This window comes from Esox lucius, chromosome 14 (genome assembly GCF_011004845.1).
Source record: "Esox lucius isolate fEsoLuc1 chromosome 14, fEsoLuc1.pri, whole genome shotgun sequence".
Taxonomy (NCBI): Eukaryota; Metazoa; Chordata; class Actinopteri; order Esociformes; family Esocidae; genus Esox; species Esox lucius.
This window is the reverse complement of record NC_047582.1, coordinates 36,700,800-36,724,535: the sequence shown is the minus strand read 5'-3', so window position 1 is coordinate 36,724,535 and position 23,736 is coordinate 36,700,800. Positions and strand designations below refer to the sequence as shown.

Below are 23,736 nucleotides of genomic sequence, written 5' to 3'. Positions count from 1 at the left end.
TGGGTTCGGCGGTGTTCACCACTTTTGGGAAGTATCTAATTAAGATCTAAATAACCAGGTAAAGGGAGTTCAAAACTAACTAGTGATCAATTAAATAAAAAGGAAGAGTGTAAATTATCAATTAAGGACACTGATGATTAATGAACTCTGTTTACATGGTCATTTAACCCTTCTTTAGGAACTTCCCAAAACTGGTGAACACAGCAGAGTACTTCTACTTTGTACTTTTTACACCCCTGCTTATTATCCAGTAATAGGCTTACTGGTATCTACTAACTTCCTAGGAATAATCATAAGAATTGAACAATTGCTAGCGAGACTGAAGATGAACTATTCCATGCCAGAAACAGTCGCAATATAAATGCATATAGTTTCAGTTAAGGCTCACTATAATGTAACTACTGTATGTTTAGCCAGCAAATGTGTTCCACTATCCTGTGTTTGTCTTTCCTGACCCAAAACGCATGCACAGATGTGTACTTCAAAAATCCACCAGAAACAGTCGCAATATAACCGTAAACTGTTTTATTTCAGGCTTACTACAATGTAGATACTAACGGTTTTAGCCAACAAAGTTCTCGTCTATACGGAATAATTCATAATGCATACTTGGATTCGCCTGCGAGGAGATATGAACTCAGGACCTATAATTCACAAGTCCTCTTCTCTAACCACCAGGCTATTTAACAAGGGGTAGTCACTCAGTCAGTCAGTCACTCACTCAGTAAGATACATTGACTCTTCTTAGCCGGCTCCGCTTACGCGGAGAAATAAAATAAAAAGAATGAAGAGTAACAAATCCAACTGTATGGTTTGGTGACAAGTGCAAGACCAAGGTCATTGGTGTTAGGATAAGGGGCCAGGATTACTCACCCAAGTGTCATTTCCACCAGGGTGTTCTGGCTGAGATAGGCCTGAGGCTTCACTATTCCACTAGATGCAAGAGGCAGCACCTTTCCTGGTAATTGTTCCTGGAGCTGACACAAACACTGGTTTATTACATCACAACACTGATGAATACCATCGGTTTAATACATCATAACACTGATGAATACTACTGGTGTAATACAGCACAACACTGATGAATACTACTGGTGTTATTCAGGGCAACACTGATGAATTACACTGGTTTAATACATCATAACACTGATGAATTACACTGGTTTAATACATCATAACACTGATGAATTACACTGGTTTAATACATCATAACACTGATGAATTACACTGGTTTAATACATCATAACACTGATGAATTACACTGGTTTAATACATCATAACACTGATGAATTACACTGGTTTACTACATCATAACACTGATGAATTACACTGGTTTACTACATCATAACACTGATGAATTACACTGGTTTAATACATCATAACACTGATGAATTACACTGGTTTAATACATCATAACACTGATGAATTACACTGGTTTAATACATCATAACACTGATGAATTACACTGGTTTACTACAGCATGGTAGGGGAGGCAAACACTAATTGAAGAAGATTTGCCTCCCCTCCTATATTTTAGTGGGAATGTGTTCTGACCTTAATAACTCTCTCCATCACCATGGAAACTTCTTTCTCCACACTGTAGTACTGGCTGGATAAACCAATCATCTGCTTCCTGATGTGATGCACCTTCCTGTTTAGGGAAAATAAACACATGATGATACCATTGTTACTGACAGTAGACCAGGTAGTCTGATAGCATTGTTACTGACAGTAGACCAGGTAGTCTGATAGCATTTATTTTTCCAAGCAGGGGGTTAGTCATCATAGCAGCTAGGTGTACATCCTGTGAACAAGCTGCTAATGGAATAATTTAGATTTACACAACAAAGACAGGCAGGCAGACAGGCTGGCGGACAGACAGACCTCATCCATTCCTCGCTCTTGGAGATGAATAGGCGGTACTTCATGGCACACTCATCAGTGAACAGAGAACGCGCCTTACTGGCATGGAAGACCAGCTTCTGCCTGTTAGAGGTTAAACATGTTGAAATAACTGCCACTACCACCCCCCAGTACCCACTACCACCCCCCAATGCCCACTACCACCACCCCCCAATGCCCACTACCACCACCCCCCAGTGCCCACTACCACCACCCCCCAGTGCCCACTACCACCACCCCCCAGTACCCACAACCACCACCCCCCAGTGCCCACTACCACCACCCCCCAGTGCCCACTACCACCACCCCCCAGTGCCCACTACCACCACCCCCCAATGCCCACTACCACCACCCCCCAGTACCCACTACCACCCCCCAATGCCCACTACCACCACCCCCCAATGCCCACTACCACCACCCCCCAGTGCCCACTACCACCACCCCCCAGTGCCCACTACCACCACCCCCCAGTACCCACAACCACCACCCCCCAGTGCCCACTACCACCACCCCCCAGTGCCCACTACCACCACCCCCCAATGCCCACTACCACCACCCCCCAGTGCCCACTACCACCACCCCCCAATGCCCACTACCACCACCCACCACTGCCCACTACCACCACCCCCCAATGCCCACTACCACCACCCCCCAATGCCCACTACCACCCCCCAATGCCCACTACCACCCCCCACTGCCCACTACCACCACCCCCCAATGCCCACTACCACCCCCCAGTACCCACAACCACCACCCCCCAGTGCCCACTACCACCACCCCCCAGTGCCCACTACCACCACCCCCAGTGCCCTTTACCACCAGCAAGTGCCCACACCCCCCCCACCCAGTGCCCTCTACCACCACCCAGTACACAATACCACCCCCCCCAGTGCCCTCTACCACCACCCCCCCTCAGTGCCCTCTACCACCCCCCCCCCGTGCCCCCTACCACCACCAACCCCCAGTGCCCTCTACCACCAACCCCCAGTGCCCTCTACCACCAACCCCCAGGGCCCTCTACCACCAACCCCCAGTGCCCTCTACCACCACCCAGTACACAATACCACCCCCCCCCAGTGCCCTCTACCACCACCCCCCCTCAGTGCCCTCTACCACCAACCCCCAGTGCCCTCTACCACCAACCCCCAGTGCCCTCTACCACCAACCCCCAGTGCCCTCTACCACCACCCAGTACACAATACCACCCCCCCCCCCCCCGTGCCCTCTACCACCACCAACCCCCAGGGCCCTCTACCACCACCAACCCCCAGGGCCCTCTACCACCACCAACCCCCAGGGCCCTCTACCACCACCAACCCCCAGGGCCCTCTACCACCACCAACCCCCAGGGCCCTCTACCACCACCAACCCCCAGTGCCCTCTACCACCACCAACCCCCAGGGCCCTCTACCACCACCAACCCCCAGGGCCCTCTACCACCACCAACCCCCAGGGCCCTCTACCACCACCAACCCCCAGGGCCCTCTACCACCAACCCCCAGGGCCCTCTACCACCAACCCCCAGGGCCCTCTACCACCAACCCCCAGGGCCCTCTACCACCAACCCCCAGGGCCCTCTACCACCACCACCCCTCAGTGCCCTCTACCACCAACCCCCAGGGCCCTCTACCACCAACCCCCAGGGCCCTCTAACACCAACCCCCAGGGCCCTCTAACACCAACCCCCAGGGCCCACTACCACCAACCCAGGACTACCACCCAGTACCCAGTACTACCCACTAAGTACTTGTCAAATTTATGGATCTGTTCCTCATTGTAAGGCAGACCTGGAGGGTGAAAAGAGAAAGCAACATTAGAATGGAAAGGCATTCACATAATGAGAAGAACCTATGAAGACCTCTGTCCCAGAGAACTGATGAAGACATCTGTCCTAGATAACCTATGAAGACCTTTGTACCCATGAGGATCTCTGATCTACAGAACCTATTAACACCTTTGATCTACAGGACCTATAATTAAGACCTCTGACTACAGAGGCTTAGAGACTTTTGTGGACAGCTTCAATTAATTATACCATACATGAAAGTTATGTGGATAGTCTGAAAGCAGGCTCACGTCTCTCAGCTTTGTCCTTCTTGAACTGGTGGTAGATTGCCGTGATGGAGTCCAGCAGAACCTTGATCCTCTCAACACTTGACAGACAGAAAGCTCAAATTATCAAGGCTTTCACTGACATTAGACCAAGAGCTGGTGAGCAGTTTGAATGGCTGGTGATTACTGAAATGTTTGTTCTGCATGTAATAAGATTTGATATTAAAGCCTGTGGCATGCATAAATATTATAACGCACACAGACAACTTACTTCCTGTCTTCAGGATGTGTGCCTACTTGCTGTGTCCAGCTGTCTGTCAGAAGCCCCCCAGACATGAACTTAGTCTTGATGTCCTGCACCGTCTGCTCCATGGGAACCAAGGAGTTGGAGATCTATACAGGGACAATCAACATATAAACCAGCCAGTCAGTCCAGTAAAACAGACAGCAAGTTCAGCCTGCCAGCCAATCTATCAAGTTGCAGTAGATACAGAGATGTAAGATAGTAACCAATGGCAACGTAGACCGAAGAGTGGGGGGGGCAGAAGGAACAAGGGTGGGGCAAAGGGGACAGGGGCAGAAAAGAGGGTACAACTCAGGGTACAACTTACTCTGACAATTTTCTTCCTCATGTCGGTGATCTCATCGTATTCTGATGACAACATGTTGGCCTGCATCAACACCTCACAGCTGGTAGAGACAACAACAAGATATCAGGTCAAATTGATTGTTTATTCTATCCTCTAAATAGCTGGAGAAGAAATTGTGAAAAACCACCAAAGGTACATTTATCAAAGTGTACAAAGGTTTATCGAGTTTATTCAGATCTCCATTAGCCAAACGAGCAGCAATTTCTCCAGTGGTTTGCTTAAGTCATTGAAAATTGAAGTAAGTTCCATGTGATCCTTGGCATGAATAATACTATGTATTGCCTCGCATTCATGTTGGACTGAAGAGAGGTCCCTGGTGGAATGCCTGCTAGGGTTTCTGAGCTTTATGTCATCTAAGCATAAAGGCAGTTTGGAATCTTAAAGACAACTATATTCTCATAAAAACAACTAGTGATGCAGTTAATCTCAGCTCCAACGTCATCCAGGAGAGACCAGCAAGGACGGTTTTGATACTAGTTCAGGTCATGTCATCCAGGAGAGAGCAGCCTGCATGGTGTTGATGCTAGTTCTGTCCATGTCATCCAGGAGAGACCAGCCTGCATGGTGTTGATGCTAGTTCTGTCCATGTCTTCCAGGAGAGACCAGCCTGCATGGTGTTGATGCTAGTTCTGTCCATGTCATCCAGGAGAGACCAGCCTGCATGGTGTTGATGCTAGTTCTGTCCATGTCTTCCAGGAGAGACCAGCCTGCATGGTGTTGATGCTAGTTCTGTTCATGTCATCCAGGAGAGACCAGCCTGCATGGTGTTGACTCCAGATCTGTACATTCGGTCTGCTATTATTCTAAATAGATTTCCATGAATGTTGTTTACCTGGGGTCTAGTAAACATATTTTGGTCTTACAATGACAGTGATAAAAGCGGTTTGAAATCTGGGCAAATTACTGTAGGAAAGGTGAAAATGTTTGTTGTCCATCAACAAAGATAAAACACCAGATATATAACCTTGATGATCAGTAATGATTAGTGTTGTTAAGACCATCAAAGTGCTAACTCACAGCTGCTCAGTTCTCTCTAGGATCTGGGTGCAATAGTTACACAGGTGGATGACCTCTGACTTCTTATTAACTATTTCACTGTAGTCCTCCTTCATTAACTCACTGAGAGAGAGAGAGAGAGAGAGAGAGAGAGAGAAAAAAAAAAGAGTGTTACTACCATTCAGATCAGAGACCGTACTGTAAAGACTTTCAGCCCATTAAAAGTAATCTGGACCACCTGGTGTTTGGAAATATGGGTACAGGATCTTAATTTCAACACTAATGAAGGCAACTCATTAAATAAAAATTGGAAAAATAAAATTAAGAAAAAAAAATATTCTGTGGAAAACAGCACAACCACAGACTAATCATCCTGTCAAATAACCAAACCACTAGAATGTAACCTGAACAGCATACCCTAATATGAAGATGGGAAAGATTTCCCATTGATCTACAAAACTCAGTATAACATGGAGGTGTTCCATTGGTCTCTTCCTGTGGGCTATATGTATTTATTTTCAGGTCAGTGGTAAGGGTTAGGAAGACTTACATTAACCCCCGCATTCCCTTCCTGACCAGCTCCTGACAGACCAGCAGGGACTCTGATGTCTTCCACAGATGGCCAACGTCTCCTGCAAAAGTCTGGACAGGAACACATATTGGACATTTGCTAGGGGTTGCATTGTTTCCTAATGACAACAATCAACATAACATTGCCTCCAGATTTTATAGTTTACAACCCTCCACCAGGCCCTGATGTAGAGAATAATCCCCATAGCATGATGCTGCCACCAACGTGCATTGCAGTAAGGATGGTGTTCTCAGGATGATGTGCAGTGTTAGGCCATAGACCATCATCAGACCATAGAATCTTCTTCCACCTGGTTTCAGAGTCTCCTACATTCATTTTCTGATTTATATTTGTAATTAATTTGGAACAATTTAATTTTCACTTTGACATTATGGATGTTTGTGTGTTCATCAGTGGCAAAACACCTAAGTAAATCCATTTTGATTTCATGCTGTAACACAAAATGTAGAAACGTCCAAAAAGGGTTGAAATTGTTGAAAGTCACTGAACATAGCCTTCAAACATGACCATCACCATTGTTAAACAAATATAACCATGGGAGTGATGACGACAAACGCCCTCCCTTCCCCTTCATGGTGGCCTATACATGTTGTCTTTTTCCTTGTTTTCTGAGATATGTCAATGTATCATGATGACTTTGGGGAAGTTCATATAATGACATTTGATAATTACCTTGGCATAGCTGGCATCTAGGTCCAGATCATAGCGAGGCTGGACTTTAGGTGGACTTGCTGTAGGGAGAGAGAGGATGGGGTTAAATATACATATATACATCAGGAGGAAGAGAGAGTCTGGGGTTTAATGTTCTTGCAAAGTAGGATTTGGCGTCTTTAATATTAATCTGCGGGTATCACAAGTGCTGTTCTAAGTAGGAAGCCAAATACGTCAAAGTCTTATTGATCAAATGTACGGAATAACACAGAGTCAGGGTCAGGTCCAACACAGAGTCAGGGTCAGGTCCAACACAGAGTCAGGGTCAGGTCCAACACAGAGCCAGGGTCAGGTCCAACACAGAGCCAGGGTCAGGTCCAACACAGAGCCAGGGTCAGGTCCAACACAGAGCCAGGGTCAGGTCCAACACAGAGCCAGGGTCAGGTCCAACACAGAGCCAGGGTCAGGTCCAACACAGAGCCAGGGTCAGGTCCAACACAGAGCCAGGGTCAGGTCCAACACAGAGTCAGGGTCAGGTCCAACACAGAGTCAGGTCTAGTGGAGTCCTCAGTGAACATGCCTTAGTGGCATGGAAGACCAGCTTCTGCCTGTTAGAGGTTAAACAGTGCCTTGACAGATCTGGTCTATTTTTGCGGCAAAAGGGGGACTTACGCAATATTAGGCAGGTGGTCATAATGTTATGGCTGATCAGTGTTAACATAATGTAACCGAGACACAATTTGAAAGATATATAGAAGGGGGTATATGTACAATATAGGTAAGTCTCATCTCATCTTCATCCGCTTATCCGGTATCGGGTCGCGGGGGCAGCAGCTCCAGCAGGGGACCCCAAACGTCCCTTTCCCGAGCCACATTTGCCAGCTCTGACTGGGGTATCCTGAGGCGTTCCCAGGCCAGTGTCGAAATATAATCTCCTCACCTGGTTCTGGGCCTACCCCGAGGTCTCCTCCCAGCTGGACGTGCCTGGAACACCTCCATAAGGAGAAGTCCTGGGGGTATCCTTACCAGAACCACCTCAACTGGCTCCTTTCGATGCAAAGGAGCAGCGGCTCTACTCCGAGTTCCTCACGGATGGCTGAGCTTCTCACCCTATCCCTAAGGGAGAAGGCAGCCACCCTTCTGAGAAAACCCATTTCAGCCGCTTGTATTCGCGATCTTGTTCTTTCGGTCATGACCCAGCCTTCATGACCATAGGTGAGGGTAGGAAGGAAAATTGACCGTTATATCGAGAGCTTTGCCTTCTGTCTCAGCTCTCTTTTCGTCACAACGGTGCGGTAAAGCGAATGCAATACCGCCCCCGCTGCTCCGATTCTTCGGCCAATCTCCCGCTCCATTGTCCCCTCACTCTTGAACAAGACCCCGAGATACTTGAACTCCTTTACTTGGGGTAACGCCTCATTTCCTGCTGAGAACCATGGCCTCAGATTTAGAGGTGCTAATCCTCATCCCAACCGCTTCACACTCGGCTGCGAACCGGTCCAGTGAGTGCTGAAGGTCACAGACCGATGATGCCATCAGGACCACATCATCCGCAAAAAGCAGCAATGAGATCCCCAGCCCACCGAACTGCAACCCCTCCCCACCCCGACCACACCTCGATATCCTGTCCATAAAAGTTACAAACAAGATTGGTGACAAAGCGCAGCCCTGGCGGAGGCCAACCCCCACCTGGAACGAGTCCGACTTACTACAGAGAACCTGAACACAGCTCTCGCTTTGGACGTACAGGGATTGGATAGCCCTCAGAAGGGACCTCCTCACCCCATACTCCCGCAGCGCATCCCACAGTATCTCCTGAGGGACCCAGTCATACGCCTTCTCCAGATCTACAAAACACATGTAGACAAGATGGGCATATTCCCAGGCCCCCTCCAGGATCCTTGCAAGAGTAAAGAGCTGGTCAGTTGTTATATAGGTAAGTATAAGTGTAATATGCCTACGAATGGTACATAAACATATTCTAATGTACATTGAATGTACATAGAAAGACATGTTAATGTTAATGAGTGATCAGTATGATCATGGATCAGTGTTGCCAGTTGAGGAGCCTTATGGCCTGAGGGAAAGAAAACTGTGAGTCTGGAAGTGCGTGCCCCGATGCTCCGGTAACTTCTACCAGACGGCAGCAGTGTGAACAGACCATAGCCTGGGTGGCAGTAGTCTTCGATGATGTTCCGTGCTTTCCTAAGGCATCAGGTATGGTAGTCAGGTGCTCTCGGGGGAGAGCTGTGGTAGTTACACCAACTTTTCCATGTGGCCTCTTTTTGAATCTCTGATGGCCTTCCTTAGGTCATATCTGGATCTCAAAGCCTCCAGGTGCCCGGAACTATGGGCAGAGGACTGTGCTCTGCGTGGCTATTACTGGATATACTCGCTGCGATTCCATATGCTCATTTGAAAAGATCTGATAGAAACAGCGGTTTGTTGGTGAACAACCAATGACTAGGGATAAAGACCACCCTGAACGCAGCAGACTGTAACAATCTCACAGGTGGGATATCAGGACGTGTAACAGACAGCATTGAGTTTCCTCTCATTGCTCTGGGACTGAAGGTCACGTCCTAGAAGAGTCATATCCTTCATTCTACCTGGAGTTGACCAAACAGATTTTTTTGACTAGCGAATTGAAAAGTAGCCCAGTTATCAAAGTTGGTAAAAAATCTGCTATTATTGGCTGCCAGAAGTCACTATGGACGACTGGAACAAAGATTTATGTTTAAAAGGCTGGAATGAATTAGGGCTCTCACGGTCTTCGAAGATGAGTCCCACGGTGGCGACAGACTCTCGACTGAGCAGCATGATGGGGTTATCTCTGGAGGTCCGTGGGAAGGTCTGAGCCTGGCGGTTGGGCTCTAGCAGCAGGCGACGTCCCTCATACAGAAGCTCCTGGTTGTGGATGGGAATACTGGAGCGACGAGAAAGAAGGTCCTGGAACAATGCCGCCCTGCGGAGGGGATCAAGTGTCAGGAATCACGTTATAATAATCAAATTAAGTACAGTGGCCGGGCTGAGACTCACGTGTTGTACCCATGGATGTAGATGTGGTGTAAGGTGGCCGGGATGTGACTCACGTGTGGTACCCATGGATGTAGATGTGGTGTAAAATGGCCGGGATGTGACTCACGTGTTGTACCCATGGATGTAGATGTGGTGTAAAATGGCCGGGATGTGACTCACGTGTGGTACCCATGGATGTAGATGTGGTGTAAGGTGGCCAGGATGTGACTCACGTGTTGTACCCATGGATGTAGATGTGGTGTAAGGTGGCCGGGATGTGACTCACGTGTTGTACCCATGGATGTAGATGTGGTGTAAGGTGGCCGGGATGTGACTCACGTGTGGTACCCATGGATGTAGATGTGGTGTAAGGTGGCCGGGATGTGACTCACGTGTTGTACCCATGGATGTAGATGTGGTGTAAGGTGGCCGGGATGTGACTCACGTGTTGTACCCATGGATGTAGATGTGGTGTAAGGTGACCAGGATGTGACTCACGTGTTATACCCATGGATGTAGATGTGGTGTAAGGTGGCCGGGATGTGACTCACGTGTTGTACCCATGGATGTAGATGTGGTGTAAGGTGGCCGGGATGTGACTCACGTGTTGTACCCATGGATGTAGATGTGGTGTAAGGTGGCCTGTTGCAGACTGAAGACAAACACCACGGTCCTGTGAAGGATGTCACTGGTCTCTGCAAAGAACTGGTCAAAACCCCAACACTTCTCCTGGTCAGCCTCCAAGATGTTAGCCAGTACTGGGGTCAGCAGGCTTTGAAGGCCTCTGGAGGGAGGATAGAAAGGTCAGTGATTACAGGCAGGGGTCAGAAGTCAGGAGCCAAGGTCAGAGAATGACTAGTGACGTACTTGGACAGGTTGCAGGAGACAGGCATCTCTGTGCTCCACTCAATCTTCCCATTCTCAAACTTTTGCTGTCCGGAGACGGTTCCTGATGGCTTTTCCGTGATGATCTTATACCTGTGAGAGAAAGAACAGCACAACAAGCTCATCATATCACATCATTGTGTGATATCAATAACCTGGACAACAACAAAAACCTGCACCTTCAATCACATAGACAGGATTGTGGGATTGATTCCTGAGGCCAATCATACAAAAATTAATGCATGCATGACTAAGTTGCTTTGGAAAAAAACTTTAGAGCTAAATGGCATCTATTATTTTACAGGACACACCAAGTAATGTATCATAGACTTGTGCACCGTCTTGTTATGCTATTCAATGCATTAAACCAGGTCGTCCTCAAATATAAGAATGGGTTCTCATCTGGTAACACAACAGTTAAATAAATAGAGTATCAGGAACCAACATACTGATCCCACCATTCTTACATTACTTCCTTATTCCTGCGGGGCCCTTCAAAGGGCCTGAAGGGGAGTGACCCAGTGGCAGCGTGGAAGAAAGTGACCCCAATGCTCCACAGGTCAACCGTGGCCCCATACTTCTTCTGGTGGTCCTTCCTCAGCACAGCACGCTCATACATGTCTGGGTGCTGTCACACACACACACACACTCTTTTAAAGACACCTACTATAGCAGTTCTGTGCATCTGTATTCTATCTTTTAAAGGATTTAAGGTTCATACAAGTATATTAAAATTATCAGTCATATCAGGGGAAATTTGGACATTTGGCTGGTTTTCAAAAATACGCATTTTAGCATCAGTTACATGTTTGGGATTAGGTAACAGTTTTTCAAGGGTTGTTAATTTTTGGTCCTCACATACACAGAACATATCAGCAGACATCCCTCCGTGCCATTCAGTGTCTCACCAGGTACTCCTCAGTGCCATACAGAGACACAAACTGCTCATCGTCCTCCAGTTCCCTGGCTGCTCCGAAATCTGTCAGCTTGTAGACGGACCGGCCATCCTCTCCAATGACACGCATGATGTTGCCTGGTTTTATGTCGCGGTGCACAATGCCATACTCCCTGAGGTGGTTCATACCTGCCACTATTAACAGAGGGCAGGGTTATGAACAGATCAGCTGGAACTATTAACAGAGGGCAGGGTTATGAACAGATCAGCTGGAACTATTAACAGAGGGCAGGGTTATGAACAGATCAGCTGGAACTATTAACAGAGGGCAGGGTTATGAACAGATCAGCTGGAACTATTAACAGAGGACAGGGTTATGAACAGATCAGCTGGAACTATTAACAGAGGGCAGGGTTATGAACAGATCAGCCGGAACTATTAACAGAGGGCAGGGTTATGAACAGATCAGCTGGAACTATTAACAGAGGACAGGGTTATGAACAGATAAGCTGGAACTATTAACAGAGGGCAGGGTTATGAACAGATCAGCTGGAACTATTAACAGAGGGCAGGGTTATGAACAGATCAGCTGGAACTATTAACAGAGGGCAGGGTTATGAACAGATCAGCTGGAACTATTAACAGAGGGCAGGGTTATGAACAGATAAGCTGGAACTATTAACAGAGGACAGGGTTATGAACAGATCAGTTGGAACTATTAACAGAGGACAGGGTTATGAACAGATCAGCTGGAACTATTAACAGAGGACAGGGTTATGAACAGATCAGCTGGAACTATTAACAGAGGACAGGGTTATGAACAGACAAGCTGAAAGGGTTAAGAGACGACCAGACACATCGGCACATTCTATTAAATTAGAATATTTGGACCTTAGATATTGTTTGTTCTGTGGAACATTTGATTATAAAGTGATTGTACTTGACTGTTTAGGTCTGCACGTTTTGGCTTATTTCCCCGATGTAACCACAACCAAGCACAAAATGTAACCACGAACAAGACTCTTTAATTGAAACTCAAACCTTGCATTTTCCTTCTAGCACTTGTTTATTTTCCCACACATCATGCTTAGAAAGGTAAGCCAAAGTGGGCCTTCCACAATAAGTATTTAAGCCCTGTGCTGTGGACACTGACACAGATGAAGGAAACAAGTGCCTACCACTGGCCTCCCTCTGTGAATCATTAACATTGCAAACCACTGTCATAACTAATCAGGCTGTGAATCAAGTGGCTGTAACTAATATTAATATGGTCATAAATTCGTACAACAGAGAAGAGTTAGGCAGGGCATCATGTTAACTTTTGGTTCACCAGCCAATGTGCCAGGTGGATTCCAAATCTACCAGCCACTCCTTATGCCAGACAACCCCCATCGCGTAACACAGTTAAACATAAGTGTGCCATGTAACGATTTTAATATATAAGAAAATGTAAAGTAAAGTGATATATTGTTTGTCAATTTCCCCCCAAAATATCATGTGACCTCGTCTGTGCGTATTCTAAGCAAATAAATTGCAGATCGGAAATTCTCAAACGTGCCAGAAAAGATGTTTCCATGGTAACGGAGACAACAGCACATGCGTAGGTCTGCCTACCGCGACTCGCTTGCTGACTAGAATCGGACTATCCTGAGGTAATATGAGGTAATTTGCTAGCAGTTGCAGTTTAAACTCAAACTAACATTGAAAACCACCACTCGTGTGAACAAAAACGTTGGCTTCTGGAGATTTTCAGCAATCCTGGAAATTAATCTTTCAACGACCCACTCAGTTAGGGTACGGTACTGCAGACGTTGTTGTAGCGCGATCTATCTCCCTACTGAAGACCACACACTCCAGTGGCTCACACGACTGGTCTGCATAGAGGGTGCTGGCTTCGACTACCAGGACAGCGAGTGAAGTCACATACGAATACAAAAGCACCGTCGGCTCAATAACATTAAGAAAAGTGTTGTAACATAATTTAGTTTGTGTTTTAAAGTAAAATGTCTAATGAAATGTTAACGTACCTTATGTTAGTCAGGAATATTGAGAGTTGGTCAGGGGTTTTAATACTTTATAATATAACAGCTCTGTTTCGTTTTTTATTAAAGTCAATATTAACAAGGACATAGCATAACTAAAATAGACAACAATAATATTGCCTGTGATTAATTATAAAGCTTGATGAGTGATTTCATTTATTTTTAAATAACTTTTTAGGGTTGAGAAATATGTGGCTTGTTCATTTTGGTTGATATTAGGGAGGACATTGTGGTGTGCATTAGCTGCACAAGTGGACGTGGACCACACTGCCAATTTAACACTATAATAGTTGTGTTTTCAAGTGCGTATCCAGATATTATATAAAGTATTTCACAGAGGGGAGTCCGGTAGTGTGGGGGTTGGGGTACCACCTTTGCCTAATTTTGAGCCAGGAAAACCCCATTTTATTTTTGTATAGGCCTTTTTGAATCATTTTTCATTTTCATCTCAAGGTGCCCTTGGCAGCACTTCATTAAATTAATCATTATTGGTTCACTCAGGCTACCTTTATTTAAAAGTTTTGGATGAAGATGTGAAAACACTAAAGTAGAAAAATATAATGACCTTTGTTTATTCTGTCTCGAAAAGCTGTCTAGCACAAGAAAAATTCAGTCACTCCAGATATGACAGTTTGCTAAATGTCTAAAATGTAAAATGCATTAAACTAAAAATAGAAAATGGTCTGCTGTTATAAGTCATATTGCTCTGTTTGAGTATGGTTGGTATGAGGAATTCCTTTATTATCAGGAATTATCAATGAACAAATTCAATTCGTCCTCAACAGTTGTTTGGCCCACACATATCCTCACAACAAATGAAGTTAATCTTGCAGTACAAAACATCTAAATACAGTAAAAAAAACAACAGAAAATGATTTGATCACAAATGCAGAAATCTATCCAACCTAAAACATAGAGAGCCAGACAACCAAGATCTGTGCCAACATTACTGGGAAACACTAAAATAATACAGACTCTCAGAAAAAAACAAGAAAAAAAACATCAAACATCAACTAAGTGAAATGGAAAAATTTATTGATTCAAAATTGGAACTCCCTAAAAAAAAGCAACCAGGGAAGCCTAGTTCAGCCGGCCTGAAATAGAAAGTATTGGCCTCTTGAGATTCTAACCCAGGTCACCCACATGAAAGGCTGTGCCGTTAACCACTACACCACAGAGCTCTACGTTTGAGGGGTGTCAGTATAGCCTTGTGTCTATCCTGAACAAAACCTCTTTTGCCACTTGCCGTTTTAACAGCTAATTGGCCATTCATGAATGATATTGATACAGTTATACTTAGTAAGAAACGTTAGTCAGTTTATCTCCACCACAAATAGCGTCTATGAACTGTTAGCTTTTGCCACTGGCCGTTTGAACAGCGTATTAGCCAGTAATAGGCTTTACCAGTATCTACTAACTTACTGGACTACTCATAGGAATTGAGCAATTGCTAGCGAGTCTGCCAAAGGTATTTCATTTCATGGCATAAGAACGTATTTTTTCTTTCATGGCATAACAACATACTTTTTTCTTTCATTTGTGAATGACATTGATACAATAACTATCAATAAAGGTGACGATAACTTACTAGAGAATAGTGGCATTAAAGTAAATAAATGGCACAATAGATTCGAACTTGAGTCTACCACGTGTGAGGCACTATCTTCAAAATCCAAGAAATCCTAAAACCACTGATAGGACGAGAGAAATAAGAAACTAGGCTAACTCCACATCTGATAAGCCAGATACTACCTTGATTGGGGACAACATAACCAAGCATATCAGAATGGCAAAGACTGAAAACCTAACCGTGGCTGACACATCGGTCAGAGAGCTAACAGAAATGTTGCCAGTTATTCTCTCTACACATCCAAGCAACATGCAGATTATTATCCACACTGGGTCTTTTGACATTCTACAAAGGAAAACTGGCTCTGAGATCCAGAAAAAATGCCCCATTCCAACCTTGGGGAAAGGAATTGAATCTTTTAGCAGACTCCTTGGGCTGAATATGTGGCTGACAACGGCATCCCTCAACCACAGGATAGGGTTTATTGAAAATGTCAATATATTTTGGAACTGTAAAGACCGCGTTAGACCTGATGGGGTTCATCCAAACATCATGGGATGCCGGTTGCTTGGTGCCAACATACGTCACGCTCTTGGAATGCCATTTCCAAACAAGATAAGCTTGAAAGACAGTACTCACAGGCAGAGTATCCAACCTCCCTCTCCTAACCCTCTAACTAAAATCACCCAATGCTTCCAGATGTTGTCCTTATCCCAAACGGGGGCACAACAACTACGATTGATTTTTAAATAATTAATTTGTATTTTATTGCATGAAATAAGTATTTGATCACCTACCAACCAGTAAGAATTCCGGCTCTCACAGACCTGTTCGTTTTTCTTTAAGAAGCCCTCCTGTTCTCCACTCATTACCTTATTAACTGCACCTGTTTGAACTTGTTACCTGTATAAAAGACACCTGTCCACATACTCAATCAAACAAACTCCAAACTCTCCACAATGGCCAAGACCAGAGAGCTGTGTAAGGACATCAGGGATAAAATTGTAGACCTGCACAGGGCTTGGATGGGCTACAGGACAATAGGCAAGCAGCTTGGTGAGAAGGCAACAACTGTTGGCGCAATTATTAGAAAATGGAAGAAGTTCAAGATGACGGTCAATTTCCCTAGGTCTGGGGCTTCATGCAAGATCTCACCCCAATGATCATGAGGAAGATGAGGCATCAGCCCAGAACTACAAGGCAGGACCTGGTCAATGACCTGAAGAGAGCTGGGACCACAGTCTCAAAGAAAACCATTAGTAACACACTACGCCGTCATGGATTAAAATCCTGCAGCGCATGCAAGGTCCCCCTGCTCAAGTCAGCGCATGTCCATGCCCATCTGAAGTTTGCCAATGACCATCTGGATCCAGAGGAGGAATGGGAGAAGGTCATGTGGTCTGATGAGACAAAAATTTAGCTTTTTGGTCTAAACTCCACTCGCCGTGTTTGGAGAAAGAAGAAGGATGAGTACAACCCCAAGAACACCATCCCAACCGTGAAGCATGGAGGTGGAAACATCATTCTTTGGGGATGCTTTTCTGCAAAGGGGACAGGACGACTGCACAAATAGTTAATAGCTCTCTGCAATCAGGCAGTTTCCCAACATCTCTAAACAGCTGCCATTAAGCCCATATTAAAAAAGAGAACACTGGATGCATCTATAATGAACAGCTATAGACCTGTATCAAATCTCCCTTTTATAGCCAAGATCATTGAGAAGGTTGTCTTCAATCAACTCAGCAATCCTGTGACCTCAAGCGGTCTCTTAGACAAATTTCAGTCAGGTTTCCGACCTCACCACAGTACTGAAACAGCCCTGATAAAAGTTCTAAATGATATATGACTTAATATTGATTCTGATAAAATAACAGTTCTGGTTCTATTAGATCTCAGTGCAGCATTTGACACTGTGGATCATAGAACACTTATAGATAGGCTCGAAAATTGTGTAGGACAGTCCGGACAGGACAGTCCTTGATTGGTTCAGATCTTATCTAGATGGGCGGAGTTACTTTGTCACCATTGGTAATCATGATTCTGATAGGGTGGCTATGACATGCAGAGTTCCACAGGGATCAGTTCTCGGACCGCTTCTGTTCAATCTCTATATGCTACCTCTGAGCCAAATTCTACAGAACAACAACATTAACTACCACAGCTATGACGATGATACTGAAATATATATGGCTCTCGAACCGTATGACAACAGCTCAATAGACTCTCTGTGTCACTGTATAGAGCAAATAAATACCTGGATGAAACAAAATTGTCTACAATTAAACCAAGATAAAACTGAGATTATTGTGTTTAGCAACAAAAATAAAAGAACAAATATTAGTAAAGAGCTGGATTCTCAGGCCCTTAAAACCAGGGATCAAGTGCATAATCTTGGTGTTCTGATAGACCTCACATTTATCAGTCATATCAAAGCGGTCACCAAAACAGCATTCTATCTTCTAAAAAATACAGCCACAATCAAAGGCTTGGTGTCCCAAAAAGACCAAGAGAAGCTCACCCATGCTTTTATCTCTAGTAGGGTTGACTACTGTAATGGCCTCTTAACTGGACTCCCGAAAAATACTGTAAAATAGCTGCAGCTCATTCAGAATGCTGCTGCTAGAATGTTAACCAGGACCAAGAGAACAGAGCACATCACTCTGGTTCTTAAATCTTTGCATTGGCTTCCAGTCAGTTACAGAATAGATTTCAAAGTGGTGCTTTTAATTTATAAATCTCTGAATGGTTTAGGACCCAAATATTTCTGATATGTCTGAAGAATATAAATTGAGCAGGGCTCTTAGATCCATGAACACAGGTCAGCTAGTAGAGCCCAGAGTCCAAACTAAACATGGAGAAGCTGCGTTTTACAGTTATGCTGAACACAACTGGAATAAACTACCAGAAGATCTTAGACGTGCCCCAAATGTATACATTTTTAAATCCAGGTTAAAAACACTTCTCTTTTCACCCGCCTATGACTGAGCACTTAACCTTAACCACACTGTTTAGCCTTATAGTTTTTATCCCTTTTAAATCTTTATATGTTGTTTTCCTTTGTTTTGATGTTATTGTATTTTTATATATTTTCTATTTTTTTCTTTGTAAAGCACATTGAATTGCTTCGATGTATGAATTGTGCTATATAAATAAACTTTCTTGCTTGGTTTAACCACAACGCCACAGCATTACGCATTTTACTAGTTGCTAAACACTATTGAGCAGTGTTAAACTGACTAACGTTTCTTTCACCACAAAAGGCATCTATGAAATGTTAGCTTTTGCCACAGGCCGTTTGAACAGCTTATTAGCCAGTAATAGGCTTAATAGTATCTATTAACTTCTTAAGAATAATCATAAGAATTGAGCAATTGCTAGCGAGACTGAAGATGAACGTTTCCATACCAGAACCAGTCTCAATATAAGCGTATAGAGTTTTAGGTTCACTATAACGTAACTACTGTATGTTGTAGCCAGCAAATGTGTTTGTCTATACTGACCCAAAACACGCATGCATTATTTATATATATATATCGTAAACTGTTTAATTTCAGGCTATCTATAATGTAGATACTGAAGGTTCTAGCCAACAAAGTTTTCATCTATACGGAATTATTCATGATGCGTACCTTGCTTCGCCTGCAAGGAGATACGAACTCAGGACCTCTAGTTCGCAGGTCCGCTTCTCTAACCACTACACTATTTAACAAGGGGTAATCAGTCAGTTAGTAAGAGACATTTGCTCTTCTTGGCCGGCTCCGCTTACGTGGTCTGGCAAAAAGAGAAGAATTGGCTATGCAAAATGGTGACAAATGGAAAAACGAAAGAACTACACTGCTCAAAAAAATTATGGAAACACTTAAAATCACACATCAGGTCTCGATGAATGAAATATATTAAAAGATCAAAATCTTTACTGTACATTGTGTAATTCCTTGAGAACAAAATGACGTAACAGTGGTCAAAGAAACCAAAATCACCAACCGATCGTGGAGAGGATTCAAATTCACCTGCAAAACCATTCCCTTTTTGGGGTTGTCTTGTTGTTGCTTCTCCAGTGTACCTGTTGTCACTTTCATTTGCACCAAAACAAGTGACACTGATTCACAATCGCTTATGCTTCCTAACTGGACAGATTGATATCCCTGAAGTTTAATTGACTTGGTGTTATACTGTGATTACGTGTTCGCAAAAAAAAATTTGCACAGTGTATGTGCATGTTTGCTTTGGCAATGTACAGCTGTGCTCAAAAGTTTGCATACCCTTGAGAATTACTAATATATGTACCATTTGTAAAGAAAACATGAGTGAGCAGGCAAAACACAAACGTCTTTTTCTTATAGGGTTCAAATTCAACTGTAGATCTTAACAGAATAGCACAATCCTAAAACAAAACATGGCAACAAAGAAAGAAATTAACTGACCCCTGTTCAAAAGTCTGCATCCCCTTAGTTCTTAATACTGTGTATTGCCCCCTTTAGCATCAATGACAGCGTGCAGTCTTTTGTAATAGTTGTCTATGAGGCCCTGAATTCTTGCAGGTGGTATAGCTGCCCATTCGTCTTGGCAAAATGCCTCCAGGTCATGCAAAGTCTTTGGTTGTCTTGCATGAACCGCACATTAGAGACTGTGATGACCACTCCAGAACCTTCACCTTTTACCCCCAAAACATCAGTGAGCCACTAACATGCTTCACAGGGGGGATGGTATTCTGTTCATTATAAGACTCCAAACATAGTGCTTATGGTTGTGACCACAAAGCTCTATTTATGCCTCATCACTCCATATGACAGTGTGCCAGAAGCTGGGAGGCAGGTCAAGGTGCTGTAACTGGCGTTTTTGTGGCATTGGCTCAGTAAAGGCTTCTTACTGGCAACTCGACCATGCAGCTCATTTTTGTTCAAGTATCGTCGTATTGTGCTCCATGAAACAACCAAACCGTCTTTTTCCAGAGCAGCCTTTATCTCTCCTGAGGTTACCTGTGGGTTTTTCTTTGTAGCCCGAAAAATTATTCTGTCAGTTTTGGCTGAAATCTTTCTTGGTCTACCTGACCTTGGCTTGGTATCAAGAGATCTCTGAATGTTCCACTTCTTAATAAGTAATTGAACAGTACTGACTGGCATTTGCAAGGCTTTGGATATCTTTTTATATATTTATCCATCGTTATAAAGTTCCATTACCTGTTACACAGGTCTTTTGACAGTTCTTTTCTGCTCCCCATGGCTCAGTATCTAGCCTGCTCAGTGCATCCACGTGAGAACTAATAAACTCATCGACTATTTATACACACTAATTGCAATTTAAAAAGGGGTGGGAAATTCACCTTTAATTGCCATTTTCACCTGTGTGTGTCTGTAAACTTCTGATCAGGGCCATTTGGGTGATTTCTGCTATCATTATGATTTAAGAAGTTGCCAAAAAACTATTATAATAAATGGCTGCATATGATCACTATCCTTAAATAAAATAGTTTTTTTTTTGCATGATCAGTCATTTTCAAACTCAATGCCAAAATCTCACAATTTCTGCAAACTTATGAGCACAACTGTATGTAGTAACATATTCCACCCTAATAAAGCCATTTGTATTGAATTGAGACAGGCGGCAGGGTGAGTCTCTTACCTACATCCTGTAGCACAATGAGGAACTCGTCCTCAGGCAGCCCATAGGCATTAGAAGACTCCTCCAGCACCGTGTACAGACTCCCACAGGGGCAGTATTCCATCACCAGAACCTTGTGTCTCGTGTTGGACTGGGACAGAGGAACAACATGTCAGTACTCCCTCCATCACCAGAACATTGTGTCTCATGTTGGACTGGGACAGAGGAATAACATGTCAGTACTCCCTCCATCACCAGAACATTGTGTCTCATGTTGGACTGGGACAGAGGAATAACATGTCAGTACTCCCTCCATCACCAGAACATTGTGTCTCATGTTGGACTGGGACAGAGGAATAACATGTCAGTACTCCCTCCATCACAAGAACATTGTGTCTCGTGTTGACTGGGGACTTTACATGTTAAACAGCACTACTGAAGCTCACTAGAAGGCAATTTCTCCAGAAAAAGAAAACACAATTAGACCAAAAATCCAAGGCAGAAACTTTACAGTGGTAACTATTGTTATTTAATTGTGAGCCCTAATCATGTAATCTCACATGTTGGTAACTATAGTATCCAAAGAGAGTTCTGCTTTCTGCCCACAGCTTCTGATATTGAGGATCGCAGCATCAAAAGATACACAGAGAAGTAAAGAACAGCCGTACAACAGAGTTCAAGCAGGAACTGCTTAACAATGGAGATTCCACAAATGAGAACATACATATTATGCTATGTGAGGAATCATTGGGGTAGTTTGAGTTGTGTGTTGAGAGGAACTGAACTGAAGGAGAGTTCTCTCATTTTTACAGACTAGTCATTGCTCCCTGTGCAGACATCAGAGTGGAACTGGTTAATACACATTGTTAGCCTCCTCTTCAACAGAGATAACTGACCTCCTGTTCAACAGAGATAACCCACTGGCCTCCTGTTCAACAGAGATAACCCACTGGCCTCCTGTTCAACAGAGATAACCCACTGGCCTCCTGTTCAACAGAGATAACCCACTGGCCTCCTGTTCAACAGAGATAACCCACTGGCCTCCTGTTCAACAGAGATAACCCACTGGCCTCCTGTTCAACAGAGATAACCCACTGGCCACCTGTTCAACAGAGATAACCCACTGGCCTCCTGTTCAACAGAGATAACCCACTGGCCTCCTGTTCAACAGAGATAACCCACTGGCCTCCTGTTCAACAGAGATAACCCACTGGCCTCCTGTTCAACAGAGATAACCCACTGGCCTCCTCTTCAACAGAGATAACACACTGGCCTCCTCTTCAACAGAGATAACATACTGACCTCCTCTTCAACAGCAAACAGCTTGACAATGTTCTTGTGGTTTAATTTCTTCAGAACCTCAAACTCTCTCATCTGAACATCAAGTGGTCGCAGAAAACTCAGGTTGTTGAACACCTTCACAGCATACAGGTCCCCCGTTTTCTAAAGAAAAATAATAAACATCACAATTACTGAAGTACCTCAACTCATACAGGTTTCCAGTTTTATGAGAATAAATATCAGTTATAGAAGTACATCAATTCAACTTTCTTGGGGGAAAAAATATAACCCAAGACAACTGCAAATGCATCCAGTGAGTTTGTAGATTTATTGGCTCGATGTTGTTAATACATGTTTAGTCTGAATGTTCACATACAACCCTGTTTCCAAAGATGTAGGGATGCTGGGTAAAATGTAAAGAAAAACAGAACGCAATCATGTTCAAATCATTGAAACCATATATTCAATAGAAAATAGTACAAAGACAACATATTAAATGTTGAAACTGAGAAATGTTAAAAATATATGGTCACTTGGAATTTGATGCAAATTGTCAAGTCCGTCAGAAGTAAAGATGGGGAGGGGTTCACCACTCTGTGAAAGACTGCGCGGGAAAATAGTGCAACAATTTAAGAATAATGTTCCTCAACGCAAAACTGCTAGGTTTGGTGATAATCATCTACTGTACATTATACCATTAAAACATTCAGAGATTCCCGGAGAAATCTCTGAACGCAATGGACAAGGCTGAAACCAATAATGGATGGCTGTGATTTTCGGGGCCCTGATGCAGCACTGCATTAAAACCAGGAACAATTCTGTAGTGGAAATCAATGGGCTAAGGAATATTTCCGAAAACCTTTTGTCTGTGAACACAGTACGTTGCTGCATCCACAACTCTACTACGAAGAAACCATATATAAACAAGATACAGAAACGCTAGGGCCCAAATTAATTTAAGATGGACTGAGGCAAAGTGGAAAACTGTCCTGTGGTCTGACAAAATTTGAGATTCTTTCTGGCCATCATGGACGCTGTATCCTCTGGGTTAAAGAGAAGAGGGACCATTAATGCTCCCTAAAGAGAAGAGGGCTACTTATTAGTGCATAGTTCAAAAGCCAGCATCCGTGATTAGTGCACATGGCATGGGTGACTTTTACATCTGTGAAGGCACCATTAATGCTGAACAATTTCTCAGTTTCAACATTTGATATGTTGTCTTTGAGCAATTTTAAATTAAATATAGGGATAAATGACTTGCACATTATTGCATTGTTTTTTTTGCATTTTACACAGCAACATCCCAACATTTTTGGAAACATGGTGGTACTTTTCCAAAATAAGAAATCAGATGTTGGATGAACTTGTTCAATAATGAAAAAAATGTAATTGTTTTTGTTATTTGTTTAAGGTAAAATGTATTCAGAAACACAGAAAATGATAAAGGGTTCACAACCAAGGCTCAGTTGGAGGGAGTGTACTATATAGGAAATAAGGTGTCATTTGGAACATCCGTTTTAGACCACAACCCAGGTAACCCCCCCCCGCCCCCAGTTCATTCATGTTCAGTGTGTCAAAACCACAAGTCATGTCCAGACCAA

At 43.9% G+C, this 23,736-nt stretch overlaps 1 protein-coding gene across 2 annotated transcripts in view; it reads right to left on the bottom strand.

Moving 5' to 3' along the window:
* The window catches only part of tbk1 (TANK-binding kinase 1), a 33,063-nt gene that overhangs the window by 5,450 nt on the left and 3,877 nt on the right, over nt 1-23,736 (bottom strand). The window contains exons 3-19 of one of the 2 annotated variants that reach the window (XM_029125097.2): nt 22,157-22,297; nt 20,876-21,005; nt 11,655-11,836; nt 11,214-11,374; nt 10,729-10,839; nt 10,466-10,645; nt 9,612-9,808; nt 6,865-6,923; nt 6,151-6,242; nt 5,622-5,723; nt 4,566-4,644; nt 4,226-4,347; nt 3,979-4,055; nt 3,650-3,689; nt 1,885-1,986; nt 1,555-1,651; nt 874-977 (exon numbers count right to left, since the gene is read on the bottom strand). In XM_029125097.2, the coding sequence (XP_028980930.1) occupies nt 874-977; nt 1,555-1,651; nt 1,885-1,986; nt 3,650-3,689; nt 3,979-4,055; nt 4,226-4,347; nt 4,566-4,644; nt 5,622-5,723; nt 6,151-6,242; nt 6,865-6,923; nt 9,612-9,808; nt 10,466-10,645; nt 10,729-10,839; nt 11,214-11,374; nt 11,655-11,836; nt 20,876-21,005; nt 22,157-22,297 (1,976 nt within the window). Of the gene's footprint in view, nt 1-873; nt 978-1,554; nt 1,652-1,884; nt 1,987-3,649; nt 3,690-3,978; nt 4,056-4,225; nt 4,348-4,565; nt 4,645-5,621; nt 5,724-6,150; nt 6,243-6,864; nt 6,924-9,611; nt 9,809-10,465; nt 10,646-10,728; nt 10,840-11,213; nt 11,375-11,654; nt 11,837-20,875; nt 21,006-22,156; nt 22,298-23,736 lie in introns of those variants that run through there. The other variant, XM_034297027.1, reaches the window with a different exon arrangement.